We start from the raw sequence: 17,787 nt of genomic DNA, 5'->3' as shown, positions 1-17,787 counted from the left end.
CTATTGTAAATGATACTTTTAAAAATACTTGATTTCTAATGGTTACTAGTGCATACAATGCTATTATTTTGTGTGGATTGAATCTTGTTTCTAGCAACCTTGCTACACTTACTTGTTAGTTCTAGTAGTATTTTTGTAGATTTATTTAGATTTTCTACAAAGACATTCATGATATCTGTGAACAAAGCCAGTTTTACTTTTTTTTCTTTCCAGTTTGGATGCCATTCTTTTCATATTTCATTTGCACTGCCTAGAAACTCCAGTACAATGCCAAATAGAGTAGTTAAGAGTAAACAGACTTATTTTCTTCCTTATGTAAGGGTAAGGCATTTGGTGTTATACCATTAAGTATGATGTTCTTAATTCTATGCCCTTCATAAATGCCTTTAATAAGTTTGCATAAGCGTTCTTCTATTCCTAGTTTGCTAAGAGTTTTCATCAAAAATAGATGTTGAATTTTGTCAAATAAATTTCCTGTATGTATTGAGATGATAATTTATTTTCTCTTTCAATTCGTTAATATGATTAATTAAGTACTTTTTTCAATGTTAAAATAACCTTGCATTCCTGAGAGTAGCCCCATTTGTTCATAATTTCTTATCATTTTTCTATATCGTTAGATGCTTTTTACTAAAATCTTGTTTATAATTTTCACATCTTGTTCTGAGGAACATTGGCCCATGGTTTTATTTCTTGTAATATCTTTCTGCTTTTAGTATCTGAAAAGTCTGGCCTCACAGGATAAGGTAGAGAGTGTACCCTCCTTTTCTATTTTCTGGAAGATTTGATATAGAATCAGTATTATTTCTGCCTTACATGTTTAGTAGAAATCATCAATAAGACATCTGGACTAGCAGTTTTCTTTATGGGAAGACTTTTAAACTCCAAATTCAGTTTCTTATTAGAGATAGGATTATTCAGGTTATCTATTTTTTGAGTGAGATTTGGTAATTTGTGCCTTTCAGTGAATTCATCTATTTCATCTAAGTTGTATTGGCATGAAGTCATTTATTATATTGACATATTTTTGATATCTATAGAATTTGTAGTGTTGTTCTCTCATTCCTAATATTGATAATTTTTGTTCTCTATTTTAAAATTGATTATCTGTGTATAAGTTTATCAATTTTATCAGTCTTCTAAAAGAGCCAACTTTTGTGGGGTTTTTAAAATTGTTTTTCTGTTTAATTGATTTCAGTGTTTATCTTCATTATCTACTTCCTTCTGCTTATTTTGGGTTTAATTTGTTATACTTTTTCTAGTTTCTCAAGATGCAATCTGAAGTCATTAATTTGAGACCACTTTCCTTTCAGCTATAGACATTTAGCACTAAAATTCACCCCAAAATATTGCTTTAGTGACATTCCCACATTTTCAACATGTTTTCAAAGTTTTTCTTAATTCAGAATTCTAATTTTCTCTTTGATTTCTTCTTTCATCTATGAACTATTTAGAAGTATGCTATTTAGTTTCCCAATTTGAGGAAATTTTCTAGGGATATTTCTGTTGTTGATTTCTAATTCAATTCCTTCTAAATTTGTTGAAACTTGATTTATGGTCCAGAATGGTCTATCTTGGTAAATGTTTCATGTAACCTTGAAAAGAATGTATGTTCTGCTGTTGTGGGGTGGAGTGTTCTATCACAATCAGTTAGTTTAAGTTGACTGATGCTGTTGTTCAAATATTTACTGCTTTTCTGTCTACTGATTCCATCAACTATTGAGAGAAGGATATTGAACTATTCAAGTATAACTTATACTTGTCTATTTCTTCTTTCAGTTCTGTTCATTTCTGTCTCATAAATTTTGACTAGGTGCAAAAACACTTAGGATTTTTATGTTTTTTAGCTCAATCAGTCCCTTTATAATTATAAAGTAATCTTCTTTATCCTTGATAATTTTTTCTGTAATAGTGTTTGTTTTAGTCTAATATAGACACTCCAGCCTTTTTTTTCCCTTTTATTAGTGTTAGTATGGTATATCTTTTTCCATCCTTTTACTTTAAAATGTATTTGCTTCTTTATATTTTAAATGCATTTTTTGTAGGCAACATAATTGGGTCTTGTTTTTTTAATCCATCTATTTATTCCTGCTTCATATTTTAAGTATTCAGACCATTTCATTTACTGTGATATTGGTATGGTTGGGATTTTAGCATATTTGTTTTTTATTTGTCTCATTTTTCTACTTGTTCTTTATTTTTTCCCATTTGTTGTTCCCCCTTTTCTCTTTTTCTGGCTTCTTTTGATTAATCGAGTATTTTTTAAGATTTTTACCTTCAAGTGAGATTTCCACTTTACATATAAGAAGCTCACAGTAGTATACTTCCATTTCTCCCTTCCCAGTCTCTACACTATTATTATCATAAAGTTTACTTTTACATTTATTATTAATGCAATGCAATACTGTTATTATTTTTGTTTGAACAGTTCAGTATCTATTAAAGAGATTTGGGCAGGCGCGGTGGCTCATGCCTGTAATCCCAGCACTTTGGGAGGCCGAGGTGGGCGGATCACAAGGTCAGGAGATCGAGACCACGGGGAAACCCCGTCTCTACTAAAAATACAAAAAATTAGCTGGACGTGGTGGCAGGCGCCTGTAGTCCTAGCCACTCGGGAGGCTGAGGCAGGAGAATGGCGTGAACCAGGGAGGCGGAGCTTGCAGTGAGCCGAGATCGCGCCACTGCACTCCAGCCTGGGCGACAGAGCGAGACTGTCTCAAAAAACAAAAAACAAACAACAACAACAAAAAAAGAGATTTAAGACGAGGTGCGGTGGCTCAAGCCTGTAATCCCAACACTTTGGGAGGCTGAGACAGGCAGATCACCTGAGGTCAGGAGATCGAGACCAGCCTGGCCAACATGGCGAAACCCCCTCTCTACTAAAAATGCAAAAAATTAGCTGGGCGTGGTGGTGCATGCCTGTAATCCCAGCTACTCAGGAGGCTGAGGCATGAGAATTTCTTGAACCTGAGAGGCGGAGGTTGCAGTAAGCCGAGATCACACCACTGCACTCCAGCCTGGGTCACAGAGCAAGACTTTGTCTCAAAAAAATAAAAATAAAAATAAAGAGATTTAAATAACAAGAAAAAAATTATTGTGCATTTATTCCTGTAGTCACCATTTCTGGTGCTCTTTGTTCCTTTGTGTAAATCTGTAATTCCATCTGGTCTCATTTTTCTTCTACTTAGAGGATTGCTTTTAACATTTCTTGTAGTATGGATCTACTGATGAGGAATTCTTTCACCTTTTGTATATCTTAAAGTCCTTTTTTTAAGTTAGTAAAATGTATTTTTATTGGGTATAGATTTTTAGGATGACAATTTTTTTCTTTAGTATTTTAAATGTGTTGCTCCACTTTCTTCCAGCTTGCCTGTTTTCCAATAAGAAGTCTGCTCTTATCCTTACAATTGTTCCTTAGTCCATAACATGTCTTTTTCTCCCCTGGTTGTTTTAAGATTTTCTTTTTATCACTGTTCCTTCAGTACTTTGATTATAAAGTACCTTAGTGTAGCTTTCTTCATGTTTCTTGTGCTTGGAGTTCATTGAGCTATTGAGCTTCTTGGTTCCATAGGGATATTATTTTCATCAAATTTAGGATTTTATTTAGTCATTATTTCTTCAAATATTTTTCTATCTCTCTTCTCTCCTCAATTTTAGAGACTCCAGTGACATGTATATTAAGCCACCTGAAATTATTTCTCAACTCATGATGCTGTGTTCATTTAAAACATTTTATTTTCTGGCCAGGCATGGTGGCTCACACCTGTAATCCCAGCACTTTGGGAGGCCAAGGTGGGTGGATCACTTGAGGTCAGGCATGCGAGACCAGCCTGGCCAACATGGTGAAACCCTGTCTCTACTAAAAATACAGGAATTAGTTGGGCATGGTGGCACGCGCTGTGGTCCCAGCTACTCTGGAGGCTGATGCAGAATTGCTTGAATCCAGGAGGTGGAGGCTGCTGTGAGCCAAGATCACGACACTGCACTCTAGCCTAGGCAACAGAGCGAGACTCTGTCCCCAAAATATATATATATATATATATTTTTTTTTCTGTCTGTGTTTCTTTGAGGATATTTTCTCTTGCCGTCTTCAAGTTCGCTAGTTTTTTTCTTCAGCAATATCTAATCTGCCATTAATCCAATCCAATGTATTTTTCATGTCACACATTATAGTTTCATCTTTAGAAGTTTGATTTGAGTCTTTTTTATATTTTCCATGTCTCTATTTATGTTTATTTTATTTTATTTTATTTTATTTTGAGATGGAGTCTCGCTCTGTCGCCCAGGCTGTAGTGCAGTGGCGCAATCTCGGCTCACTGCAAGCTCCGCCTCCCGGGTTCACGCCATTCTCCTGCCTCAGCCTCCCGAGTAGCTGGGACTACAGGCGCCCGCCACCACGCCTGGCTAATTTTTTCTATTTTTTAGTAGAGACGGGGTTTCACCGTGTTAGCCAGGATGGTCTCGAGCTCCTGACCTTGTGATCCGCCTGCCTCGGCCTCCCAAAGTGCTGGGATTACAGGCATAAGCCACCGCGCCCAGCTTATTTTTTTGAAAACATAGTATCTGGCTTAATGGCTTTACTAATCTAACACCTGGGTTGGTTTTCATCTATCGCCATATTATAGGTTGTACTTTCTTGCTTCTTGCATGCCTGATATTTTGAGTGAATCTATGTGTAAATTTTACTTTGTTGGGTGCTAAATATTTGGCATTCCTATAAATCTTATTGAGCTTTGTTTTAGGATGCACTTAAGTTACTTGGAAAGTGTTTAATATTTTGGGCCCTTACTCTAAAGATTTGTTGGGTAGAACAGTGTTCAGTCTAGAGCTATCTGTTCCCTATTACTGAGGCCACATCCTTCTGTGTACTCTAGCCTGTGAATCTTGGAGTTTTCCAGTCTGACTGGTGGGAATAGTCACTGGTGCTGTGTGAATGCCAGGCACTGCTCAGATGGTACCTATCCTTGGGTAGTTTTGTACATGCAGGTGCTAATCAGGACTCAGCTAAATTCTTAATGGACACTTTGGTAGACTGAATAATAGGCCCCAAATATGTCCATGCACCTTATAGGGCAAAGATGACTTTGAAGTTGTGATTAAATTAAACATCTCGAAATGGGGTGATTATCCTGGATTAGCCAGGTGGTTCTTATCTGATCATATGGGCCCTTATAAGAATGAAGCAGGAGATAAGAGTGGAAAGTAGCAGATGTGATGACAAAAGCAAGAAGTTGCACGATGCAAGAAAGGAGGTAAGGAATGCAGGTGACTTTAGAAGCTGACAAACACAAGGAAACAAATTCTCTCCCTGAGCCCTTAAGAAGAAATGTAGCCTAGCCAACAACCTGAATGTATACTTCTGACCTTCAGAACTGTAAAATAATAAATTTGCGTTGCTAAGGCATGAAGTTTGTGGTAATGTTTTAGCAGCAATAGGAAACTGATGCAAGCACCCGCTGCGAATCTCTGGGGTTTGCTCTCTGTGCACCTTTCTTTTGTACATTGCGGTGTCCTGTAAACCCTAGCTGCCTTGGTGTCCTCAAAATCTCAGCTCTGCCAGGCTCTCCCTCTATGCTCCATGGTTTGGAAACTGTCTGTGAATATAAGCTGAGGCAATCACAGGGCTCACACCATTTATTTCCCATATCTCATGGGTCCGTGCCCTTCATTGTCTCACATTCAGTGTTTTGCAGACCATTATATTATAATCTACATTTTTTAGCTGTTTCGGGTGAGGGGGTAAATCTGGTCCCTGTTAATCCATTGGCCAGAGGCACATTTCCCAAATAAGTGATTTTATATTTTTACGTTAAGAAAAGGAAAATGAAAAAGGTGAAATGGATTTTAATAACATTTTGGTTATCTCAATATGTACAAAATACTATAATTTAAAAATGTAATCCATATTGAAAAATTACTGATATAATCCTTTTTTGTACTAAGTGTATATTTTACACTTATAGCACATAGTAATTCAGACTAGCCAGATTCTAAGTGCTCAAAGCTGTAGCACAGCTGTAGGGTACAGTGAATCATGAGAGTCTGTGTTTAGCTGCTCAAGGGGACTACATTCATTTGAATGTTTCAGCTTTTATGTCCTCCACCATGAAATATTCTTTGATCAGCCCAGCTGAAAATCTTTGCATCTTCATGGCCTTTGTTACTGTTCTTTGGGACTTGACATATTTTATCTTTTATTGATTGATGTAGCTTGTGCAAAGGGAAACAGAAAGGATTCTCAAGAATTTGGAAATGAGGACTGGCAAATGTCACATTCTAAGAGTTAATTTAATTTTTGAAAATTCTAGATAAAATGAATAAGATTATTTATTCATAGATGTGTCTTACTCTATGAGATATTTTGTCAGTGTGATACTGATAAAGGGCTGGGAAACACTCAAATTCATCATTCACTCCTGATAAACAGAGTAGTTCTTTAAGACTCAATAATCGGCCGGGTGCGGTGGCTCAAGCCTATAATCCCAACACTTTGGGAGGCTGAGGCAGGTAGATCACCAGATCAGGAGTTCGAGATCAGCCTGGCCAACATGGTGAAACCTCGTCTCTACTAAAAAAAAAATACAAAAATTAGCCGGGCGTGGTGACGGGCGCCTGTAACCCAGCTATTCGGGAGGCTGAGGCAGAGAATGGCTTGAATCCGGAAGGTGGAGGTTGCAGTGAGCTGAGATCATGCCACTGCATGCCAGCCTCGGCGAAAGAGCAAAACTCCGTCAAATAAATAAACAAACAAATAAATAAATAAATAAAGACTAAATAATCATGGGTTCAATTTATTGAGTACCGGTCTTGCTGTATGCCAGTCTGTGTGATAAGATCATTTAATATTCACAACCACCCTATAAGGGATAAGTGTTGGCCCGTTTTACCTAGGAAGAAATTGTGACTGGAACTGTTAAGTTGGTGTCCAATTCTCACATAGGTGTTTAGAGGCATATGTAAGAGGAAAATTCAAGTTTGACCCCAAAGCCTGGGTAGTAAATCATCACACTTTACTTCTGATATATATTCAAATGCATTTATAATCTAATTTATTTTATTTTATTAAAGTAATCATGTAGATTTAAGAATAATCCTGAGGAGTAAGACAAGAAGAAAAAGGGGGAAAAGAGCACAAAGTAAAGGAAAAGGATATGAGATAGATACAAGTATTTGGTGTTTACAACAGAGAAATTCACTTTATTGTGGAAGAGAAGTAGCTCATCAGGCTTATCTACAGCCTGGATGAACTATTCCCTCAAGACCATGTGATTCCCAGGCACCTTGAAACTGCAAAGGAGATGCTATGGATTGCACAAGTGACCCATGCACTGGAAAAGGCATAATTTTAATGGAAAAAAATCACTTCCTCAACATTCTGCTTGATATATCAGTCCTGTGCACAGTTTTAAAAATGAGTCACTTTATAGAATATCATTACCTCTGACAGAAAATTCAAAATTCTGGCCAGGTGCGGTAGCTCATGCCTGTAATCCCAGCACTTTGGGAGGCCGAGGCAGGCGGATCACCTGAGGTCAGAAGTTTGAGGCCAGACTAGGCAACATGGTGAAACTTCGTTTCTACTAAAAATACAAAAATTATCCGGGCATGATGGTGCACGCCTTTAGTCTCAGCTACCTGGGAGGCTGAGGTGGGAGGATCACTTGAGCCTGGGAGGTGAAGGTTGCAGTGAATTGAGATTGTGCCACTGCACTCCAGCCTGGGTGACAGATTGAGACCCTGAAAGAAGAAAGAAAGAAAGAGAGAAAGAGAAAGAGAAAGGAAAGGAAAGAGAAAAGGAAAAGGAAAAGGAAAAGTCAAAATTCTGTATCTGGATTTCTAGAATTAAGGACCAGACATTGGACATTGATGTCCTCACTAAGAAAATGATATTCTAGTTGAAAAAAATAAAGCTTACATTGCTATCTCTTTTTACTTCCCCATTGCATATTTGTTGGCTTGTTTTATCTTTGCTGTAAGACTGTTGTCTTCTGGAGGATAGCTACTGCTTAGTCATGGTTGCATCTTCCACAACATCTAGAACAGAAAACATAAATGTTTCTGCAATAAAAGAATAAATGAGGCGTGGATATGTTCCCCCTACTTTCATGTGGAGAAGTTTACTGATCAAATGTAGCATGTACATGAATCACAGAGTATTTAAGAAACTGGCTGATCAAGCTGTTGGCTTTCTTGATGGCTGATTGACCAGTCCATCCCTGACTTCAAGGGCTTAAGTGCCCAGGCACTAGTTGCTAATGCTGCAGTTAGAGCTAAAGCACTGGCCTGGTCTCTGTCACTGTGACTCATCCTCTTCTAAGAATGGCTCTATTTTCTTCTACAATACTTAATTCAATGTTAAGCATTGTTGGCTTGCTGAATTGGACAAAAATTGAATGTCTAAGATGAGCCAGTTGGTATTTCAGTTTAGAACTAGGAAAGCGCAGAGTTTGGGGAAACTTTCCAGAGGAGAGCCACAGCTCAAACCCAAGGTAATGCTAGAGATCCCTGAACATTTGTGCACTCTGATCTCTGGCTACCTTACAGAGCCAGGTAACTTACTTTCTTCTTCCTTATTCCTTAGGGCAAGAATATCAAGGCATGGGCATGAGTAGCTTGAAATTGCTGAAGTATGTCCTGTTTTTCTTCAACTTGCTCTTTTGGGTAAGTGTGTCTCTTCTGAGCATGGTTTAGCTCACCTTTACCCAGCTAAGCTCTCCTCATTCCTCTACTGAAGAGGCTGGTGTGGGGTAAAATGCATGTGTGTTTGGGTCATGTCCAGCACAACCATCCTAGAAACAAAGGAGTAATAATTTTTCCCCTCTTCCTGCCACAGAATAAACCTGCAAAATTGAAAGGTACCAGTGCAGTTATTAGTGGAGGTGCTGTTTCTCTCTGAGGGCTTTAGTTTACTACTACTCATAGCTAACATATATAGGTGAGAAACCTGAGACTGCTCTGGATATTGAGTGCCTCTGTTTTTCTTGTTTTTTTTTTCTAGATTCCTTGAAACAATAAGTGATTGAAAGGAAAGTCACCCTTTCCAGGGAGGTTTCACTGTACAAAATTCAGCAATTGAATTTCAGATACAGGATGGGTTGGTACTTGTGTATATGAGATTATTATAAGTTTGGCTTGTCTAGTTTTCTGCCTAGCAAGATGAGCTTCCTCAAGCAGGGCATCTTCTCTACATGGTCATGGTTTCTACAGGGAAAGCCATGTGTGAGCGACTGAAAAGATAAGGAACAAGAAGTTAGACCTATATATGGTGAAGATATTGTGTGGCTCACAGAAGTGATCTTTCCTTGGTATCTGGAGATGGGTAGGAAGAGTTGTGAGTAGGTCTCCACATAAGAAAGCTGAGATTGCCTCTCCAATGTAAGCACGGAAAAGTTTGGTAAAGAAATTGTTCATGAGACTCTTGATTGAGCCAGTTAAAAATAAAGTGATTCCGATCTCAAGGAAGTGAGAATATGAGGAGATACCCAAGAACCACATTTTGCTTCAGGATGTTGTGGGATTCTTCCTTTCAGATCTGTGGCTGCTGCATTTTGGGCTTTGGGATCTACCTGCTGATCCACAACAACTTCGGAGTGCTCTTCCATAACCTCCCCTCCCTCACGCTGGGCAATGTGTTTGTCATCGTGGGCTCTATTATCATGGTAGTTGCCTTCCTGGGCTGCATGGGCTCTATCAAGGAAAACAAGTGTCTGCTTATGTCGGTGAGTCCTTACAGCAGATGTGGTGCCCCAAGTCGGGGAGATAGTGCCTAAATCCCAGGCAAGATGTTTCTTGGTAGATCACTTATAGGCACAGAAAGATCATAGGAAAATGAGACTGGTACCTCAGATCAGCCAAGTCTGCCCAGACCAACAGTATATTATGTATGACTAGGGTTCCATGGACAGGTGAAAGAGGGCATTGCTATCCCCCTTGTAGCCATTTTTACATTGCTAATAATGACTTTTGTCATTATTGTAATTCCCCTTTATAGCATTTTATTTTTTCTTTATGTCTGGATGAAATCAGGTGTCATCCATCTTCCAAAATCCTCCTCATGCTAGCTATTATTATGTACTTTCAGATTCTGACTGAGAGTCGCTAACTAATGGAAAATAATTTCTAGACTCTTTCCTCCCTGAATGCCAAAGGATGCTTCCTTAACTCATGTCTGCACAAGATACTCCGTAGAGAGATCCAGCTTAGGTGAGGGCTCTGGCTGCAGCCATTGAGGTCTAATGTGAGAGATGCTACAGCCTTTTGCATGTTCCCTATCAGGTACTATCCTGAGGAGTACCTTAAGGCTTAGGTTTTGCCTGTAAGCACAGTCCCTGTAGAGCACTGAGCTCTACATTTCTGTAGTGTTCCCAGAACAGAGCTTGGTGTAACAGTGCCACTCTACCAATAGGCGTGGGTTTCTAATCACTTTGGTTCTTCCTTAAGTCATTTGGTTAATCTTTTTTCCATTATGGTTCAACATTTTGGTGGTGGTTTTTTGTTTTGTTTTTTTCTTGTTGTTGTTGTTTTGGAGATGGAGTTTCACTCTTGTTGCCCAGGCTGGAGTGCAATGGCATGATCTCAGCTCACCACAGCCTCCGCCTCCCGGGTTCAAGCCATTCTCCTGCCTCAGCTTCCCGAGTAGCTGGGATTACAGTCATGCGCCACCATGTCCGGCTAATTCTGAATTTTTAGTAGAGACAGGGTTTCTCCATATTGGTCAAGCTGGTCTCTAACTCCCGACTTTAGGTGATCCACCTGCCTCGGCCTCCCAAAGTGTTGGGATTACAGGCGTAAGCCACTGCGCCCAGTCTGTATGGGTCAACTCTTAAACTGGAGCCAAGGGAAAGAATTTTAAAAAAAGTCCCTCTTCTCAGATAGTTCTCAGACTAATGGCAAAGGATGGAAGATAGCAGACATGGGGTAAGGTAAATGTTTTAAGCAGTCAAAATTAATGTTGGGGTAAAAAAGGTGAAGGAGAAGGAATAAGTGAAAATGTTTTCTGTTGTGTGTTATTAGCGTAAAAGGAGTAAGCATCGAAAGCTGGAAACCAATATGAGTTAGAACCATGGCTAGGACCCTTCTTTCTACCATTGTACAGGGCTCCTCTCAGCCACTACCAGCAGTCCTCCACCCAGAGGTACCCCTGATCTTGTAGAAAGGACCAGGCCCCAAATGATCTAGTTTACCAACCTTTTGCTTAACTGCTTCAATAGGCAGATGTCAAAATTGCTTAACTTATTCAACAGGTGGTGTTGTGTATGTATTATGCATGTAGTGCTCTGATAGGCACAGCAGGTAGGAGAGAGCAAAGAAGACAGTTGATCTGCCCTCTAGAGTCTAATTGTAGAAAAAGAACACATATTTTCACAAAACAAAAGAAGGCTTACAACGGCCTGAGGAGGCAGAACAGGAACACCCTGTACGTGTGCAAATGCCCCTGGATGCTCCCAGAGCTGAGCGGGAGTGGGACGAGAATGGGGATCAGTGCTGTGAGAATGTATCTGCTTTGTCCCAGTTCTTCATCCTGCTGCTGATTATCCTCCTTGCTGAGGTGACCTTGGCCATCCTGCTCTTTGTATATGAACAGAAGGTAAGTTATAAAGACAACAACTTATTGTCTTAATACTGAAAGTGGGGAGTATGCAGTGGAGAAGTTGGTACAAAATTACAGAATAAGTTCTATAATAGAGATAGAAATGAAGTGGAAGGATAGAGGAAACAGAGTAATTGTAATTGGGGGGAGAAAAAATTTGTATGAAAGAGATTGTATCTGAGTGGTATCTTGAGGGGTGCCTGGAAAGAGCAGTAAAACAAGTGTCTCTTCCTCTACTTGCTTTCCTCTGTGTGTTTGGCAGGAGAGAATGTCTGCCTCAGTGCCTAAGGATAAACCTTGCTTTAATTGCTCCTTTTCCTCCCTTGTAAACCCAGAGCTCTAGAAGGAAGCAAGCCTACTAAATACTTCTTCCTTCAATGCCACCTCATGCTCAGCATGTATGCCCATAGATAAACACCCTCCCCTCACCCTTAGTTCTGAGGAGACCATTTGGAAGGGAAGAGCAAGTGGAACCACTAACCTATACTGGAAATTCCTTATTCCTTGAACTCACCTGCTTTTTACCATGTCTCCTCTGCTGGAATGTGCCTGCCCAGCTGAATGAGTATGTGGCTAAGGGTCTGACCGACAGCATCCACCGTTACCACTCAGACAATAGCACCAAGGCAGCGTGGGACTCCATCCAGTCATTTGTGAGTACAGGTGGAATCCTCTTCAGATCAGCCCAGACTTCATTTTGAAGCCTAAATCCTTGGGGGCTTGTTCCTTTTTCTGGAAGTTTCAGAATCTAAGGTCCACATCCCTGAATCCCAGAATAATGCCTTGGCTATCACAAACATGGGAGCCCAGTAATTAGTCTGATTAGTACAAAGTTCTCTACATTCTCTCTTTCATCCTTTTCTAACATGAATAGGTTTATTTTCTAAGTTCTACTGGGATGTGAAGAAGACCCAAACACAGCAAACTGGATTAGTTTATGTATTTTCCAAAATTTTACTGAAAACAGCGTTGTATAACACAAGGAATTGCCATTGAGTTCCCGAGTTGCCCAAATCAGGCTTGTTACCTAGCCCACCAACATCCCATTCCTCATGTGCTGTTTCCACCCACAAACGTGTATATGTATATGTACAGCATATATAAGCTCTGCATTCCTGACATGATGTGTTGGGAGATAAAGATGGAGCCTTGCACCAGTATAATCTATTTGTGTCTCAAAACAGTACCACTGTGAAAGCACGCCGGCTTAGTGTGGAGTAGAAGAAATGGCACAGGAATTAGAGCTTGGAGACCAGAATTGGGTAGCCCTGGGGAAGTCACTTAACTTATTTAGATCTCCAATTCTTTATTTTTTTAATTCAGTTTAGAAACTTTTTATTATATAATTTTTAGAAATATACAAAAGAGAAAAACAGAAAAATGAATCTCCCAACTCTTCAATAGTTAACATTTTCCAGTGTCATCTCATCTAATTCCCCACACTTTTTTCGTTAGAATATGTTAAAGCAAATACTAGACAATATATTATTTCACCCACTAAATATAAAATAACTTCTTTTTAATACACCTAAAATTTTATAATTTCTTAATACCACTAATAAAGTCTATAATTAAATTTCCCTAATTTTCTCAAAAAAATTTTAATTGACTTGTTCAAATCAAGATCTTAACAAGGCCTATGTGTTTATATTTGAATGATAGGTCTCTCTATTTATCTTTTAATCTATAATAGTACACCTCTTTGTTCTTGCTCTTTGTGGAAAGAAATTAGGCTATTTGTCCTTTAGACTTCTCCACTCTCTAGATCTGGCTAGTTGCTGCCTCGAGTATTGTGGTATCAGGGAGTCTCTGTCTCCCATAAGCCCCAAGAACTTAAAAGTTTGATGTGGTTTTTGTTTTGTGGTAAGATTGCCATAGCTGTCACTTCCTGTTGCATCATGTAAGCAGGTACATAATGTCTGATGGTCCTCCTTTCTGTGATCTTAAGACTGGTTGGTGGGTCCAGGGGTGGTCAGCCTAATCCCTCCATTACGCAGTCCCTGGGTGCCTTATTCTTCATCTGTAAAATGTGACTAGATTAAGCACAGGGGTCTCTACTCCACAGGGATCTTATGTGAATGAAATGGTATAACAGATTAGAAAGCACTTTGTTTTAAGGAGCCCATAGCAATCAGACCAATTCTGGACTTCTGCTATAGAGTCAGATCTGAAGGGCCCACCTTTTCCTCTAAGGCCCACAGCTTTTTTTCACTGTTGACTTTCTAACCATCATCATTTTGGGGGTTTGGCTTTTAGCTGCAGTGTTGTGGTATAAATGGCACGAGTGACTGGACCAGTGGCCCACCAGCATCTTGCCCCTCAGATCGAAAAGTGGAGGTAATTTTGTCGGCAATGTTTCTGTTATTGACCTCTTTGTTTAAATGTTTAATTACCTTGGAAACTGCAGTCATAGAGGACCTAGACCTTCTATTGAGAAACAGTGGACCTTGAATAAAAGAGAGGCCAGGGCAACAACCTTGGGTAATTAGAAAAGTCAGAAAAACATACGAACAAACTCATTTAGACTAGAGACACTGTGATTGATCTTGCTACACTAGACTATTACATTAGAGGGGAACAGTTACTTTTGTGTGAAAGTAGGAGAGGGTTGTGTCTAGACATTTCTTAAGCAAGAAGTAGGTCTCCTTATGGTTAAAAGTGAAATGTATAGGGTTGAGATAGAAAAGTTTCTCCCTCTCCCTCTTTCTCTGCTCTTCTTCCTTGGAGATGGCAGAATCCAGCCCCTTAGGGAAATGAATCATAGGTGAAGGAGTAAGGAGTTGAGGGAGACAGAGTTAGTGGAACTACTGAAACAACCTGTCCAATTAATTTGGACCTCCAGAATAGGCTCTGAGAAGAAGCCACAACTATCTTCCAACTAGACCAAATCCCTGAGGTCTTGTCTCCTCATGTTATCTGCTCCTGAAGGGGTTTGGAAATCTCCAGGATTTTTCAGGTTTGTGGAGAAAGACTAGGACAACCACTGACCAGCAACTGCCCTGGCGCTTGGTAGGGCTATGATGGATTTACTGAATGTTGAAGCAGAAAGTGAAATGCAAACCAATTTTAGTATTGCATGCCCTATGTTAATCTCTGGTTAGCACTGAGTGTTCAAAGACAGTAGTACGTCAGTTGCTGACCTGCCTCTTAGAAGCTAGTTTAACTCAGCGGGTAAGGATCTAGGACTCCTACATTAGTTACCACTGTAATGATAACACCACCAGAAAAGTCTCTAGTTTAATATTTCCCACCTTATGCCTGTTTCTTCATTCATTCAAAGAAAATAAAAATATAATACCTAAGCCTCTTCGTATTACATAAAGCAAAATGCAAAGCACTGTATCTTCCAAATACTTCCTCTTGATATGGTGGAATTATAGAGTAGTATCATTTGTAACTGAAATGTCTTCTAGGGTTGCTATGCGAAAGCAAGACTGTGGTTTCATTCCAATTTCCTGTATATCGGAATCATCACCATCTGTGTATGTGTGATTGAGGTAAGAGCTTAACCACAGGGTTATTGTGAGGATTACATGAGTTAAGTCAGGTAAGATTTCAGAATAATACCAGGTACACAGTATTTACACAATAAATGTTAGCTATTTTTACTAGTATATGAATGCCCCCAGCCAAGTAGCAAATAATGTAATTAACAATTTGCTTTAAGGTATATAGAAAATGTGCTATAAGAACATCTCTTGGCCGGGCGTGGTGGCTCACACCTGTAATCCCAGCACTTTGGGAGGCCGAGGCAGGCAGATCACGAGGTCAGGAGATCAAGACCATCCTGGCTAACACGGTGAAACCCCGTCTCTACTAAAAATACAAAAAATTAGCCAGACGTAGTGGCAGGTGCCTGTAGTCCCAGCTACTTGGGAGGCTGAGGTAGGAGAATGGCGTGAACCCGAGAGGCGGAGCTTGTAGTGAGTCAAGATCGCGCCACTGCACTCCCGCCTGGGCGACAGAGCAAGACTCTGACTCCAGAAAAAAAAAAAAAAAAGAACATCTCTCTGGTCAATTCATTCCTCAGAGATATGAGTGATTCATATGATTCACAGTCAAACAAAAAAGCCACCAAGCAGAATCCCACTGTGATCCCTCCTCAGCTGGTCTGAAAAATACGAATTGATAAAGTATTTCATTTGAAAACCTGATCTTGCATGTTAAGGGGCTGATGACGAAAATTGTAATCAATTTCCTCTTTGTTTCTGTGCTTAGTTTGACAAGTGATGGGTGAATTGAGGGTAGTTTTTTGTCCTTTTTAATAAAAAAGGACAAAAATAATGTGATATTTCTAACATTTTTCTACCCAAGTGTTGGGTATATCATAGATTAGTTAAAACTCAACCAGGAAGCTCAGAGAAAATGATTTTTCTCTGTTTGGAAACAAAGGAGGCACAGAGCATGGATAGAGATAACTCATTGCACAGTGTTCAGTGAGCAGAATATGACCATCCTAGCAGCAGGGCTTCTGTGACTTCCTCAGAAGATAAAACTTGCTCCAGTACTTTACAGCCTGTTATCTTGTCATCATTGACCCCGTTTCTCTCCTCACTGCTATTCTTTAACTAAAGGAAAGAGCTCCTGAGAGAAACTTGAAAGTAACGGTTGGAAGGGTGGTTTCAGTGTAATGGATACATTCTTTTTCTCAGAGGCCAATCCCAGGCATTGTGAAAGAAATGGCTTTTCTTACGAAGACTTCAAATTTTCCCAACTCTTTTCACAGGTGTTGGGGATGTCCTTTGCACTGACCCTGAACTGCCAGATTGACAAAACCAGCCAGACCATAGGGCTATGATCTGCAGTGGCCCTGTGGTGAAGAGACTTGTTTCATCTCTGGAAATGCAAAACCATTTATAGCATGAAGCCCTACATGATCACTGCGGGATGATCCTCCTCCCATCCTTTCCCTTTTTAGGTCCCTGTCTTATACAACCAGAGAAGTGGGTGTTGGCCAGGCACATCCCATCTCAGGCAGCAAGACAATCTTTCACTCACTGATGGCAGCAGCCATGTCTCTCAAAGTGGTGAAACTAATATCTGAGCATCTTTTAGACAAGAGAGGCAAAGAGAAACTGGATCTAATGGCCCAACATCAAAGGGTGAACCCAGGATACGAATTTTTGCATCTTCCCATTGTCGAATTAGTCTCCAGCCTCTAAATAATGCCCAGCCTTCTCCCCAAAGTCAAGCAAGAGACTAGTTGAAGGGAGTTCTGGGGCCAGGCTCACTGGACCATTGTCACAACCCTCTGTTTCTCTTTGACTAAGAGCCCTGGCTACAGGAATTACACAGTTCTCTTTCTCCAAAGGGCAAGATCTCATTTCAATTTCTTTATTAGAGGGCCTTATTGATGTGTTCTGAGTCTTTCCAGAAAAAAACTATCCAGTGATTTATATCCTGATTTCAACCAGTCACTTAGCTGATAATCACAGTAAGAAGACTTCTGGTATTATCTCTCTATCAGATAAGATTTTGTTAATGTACTATTTTACTCTTCAATAAATAAAACAGTTTATTATCTGAATCACAACATTCCTATATATCAAACACTCCTTCCATGACCCAGCCTGATTACCCTGATTAATGCACCAAACCAGGTGTATTAATTGTCTACTGCTGCATAAAATATTACTCCAAAATTTAGTGGCTGAGGACAACAAACATTTATTATCTCATGGTTTTTGTGGGTCAGGAATCTAGGAGCAGCTTAGCTGGGTGATTCTGGTTCACAGTCTCTCACGTAACTGCAATCAACATGTCAGCCTGGGCTGCAGTAACCTTAAGGCTCAACTGAAAGAGGATCTACTTTCAGGCTGTCTCACATCGCTGTTGGCAAGCCTCAGATCTTTGCCACTTGTGCCTTTCCACGGGGCTTCCTTATGATATGGAAGCTGGCTTCCCCATGACATGGAAGCTGGCTTCCCCCCATTTAAAGACATCCAAGAAAGGGCATGAGATTCGGCACCCAAAACAGAAGCCACAGTTTGTTGTTTTTGTTGTTGTTGTTTTGAGATGGAGACTCGCTTTGTCACATAGGCTGGAGTGCAGTGGCACAATCTCGGCTCACTGCAACCTCCGCCTCCCAAGTTCAAGCGATTCTCCTGCTTCAGCCTCCTGACTGGGATCACAGGTGTGTGCCACCATGCCTGACTAATTTTTTTTGTGTTTTTAGTAGAGATGGGGTTTCACCATGT

The 17,787-nt window shown here is 39.9% G+C and overlaps 1 protein-coding gene across 1 annotated transcript in view; it reads left to right on the top strand.

The window, feature by feature from the left end:
* The window catches only part of CD53 (CD53 molecule), a 29,042-nt gene extending 11,928 nt beyond the window's left edge, over positions 1-17,114 (top strand). The window contains exons 4-10 of the mRNA XM_004026319.4: positions 8,582-8,661; positions 9,531-9,719; positions 11,513-11,587; positions 12,148-12,243; positions 13,847-13,927; positions 15,004-15,087; positions 16,317-17,114. Coding sequence (XP_004026368.1) covers positions 8,599-8,661; positions 9,531-9,719; positions 11,513-11,587; positions 12,148-12,243; positions 13,847-13,927; positions 15,004-15,087; positions 16,317-16,388 — 660 coding nt within the window. The 5' untranslated portion in view covers positions 8,582-8,598 and the 3' untranslated portion in view covers positions 16,389-17,114. The remainder of the gene's footprint in view (positions 1-8,581; positions 8,662-9,530; positions 9,720-11,512; positions 11,588-12,147; positions 12,244-13,846; positions 13,928-15,003; positions 15,088-16,316) is intronic.
* The last annotated feature ends 673 nt before the right edge of the window (positions 17,115-17,787 follow it).

Source organism: Gorilla gorilla, chromosome 1, assembly GCF_029281585.2.
Source record: "Gorilla gorilla gorilla isolate KB3781 chromosome 1, NHGRI_mGorGor1-v2.1_pri, whole genome shotgun sequence".
Taxonomy (NCBI): domain Eukaryota; kingdom Metazoa; phylum Chordata; class Mammalia; order Primates; family Hominidae; genus Gorilla; species Gorilla gorilla.
The sequence above is the reverse complement of the archived record's forward strand: the minus strand, read 5'-3'. Positions and strand labels throughout refer to the sequence as shown.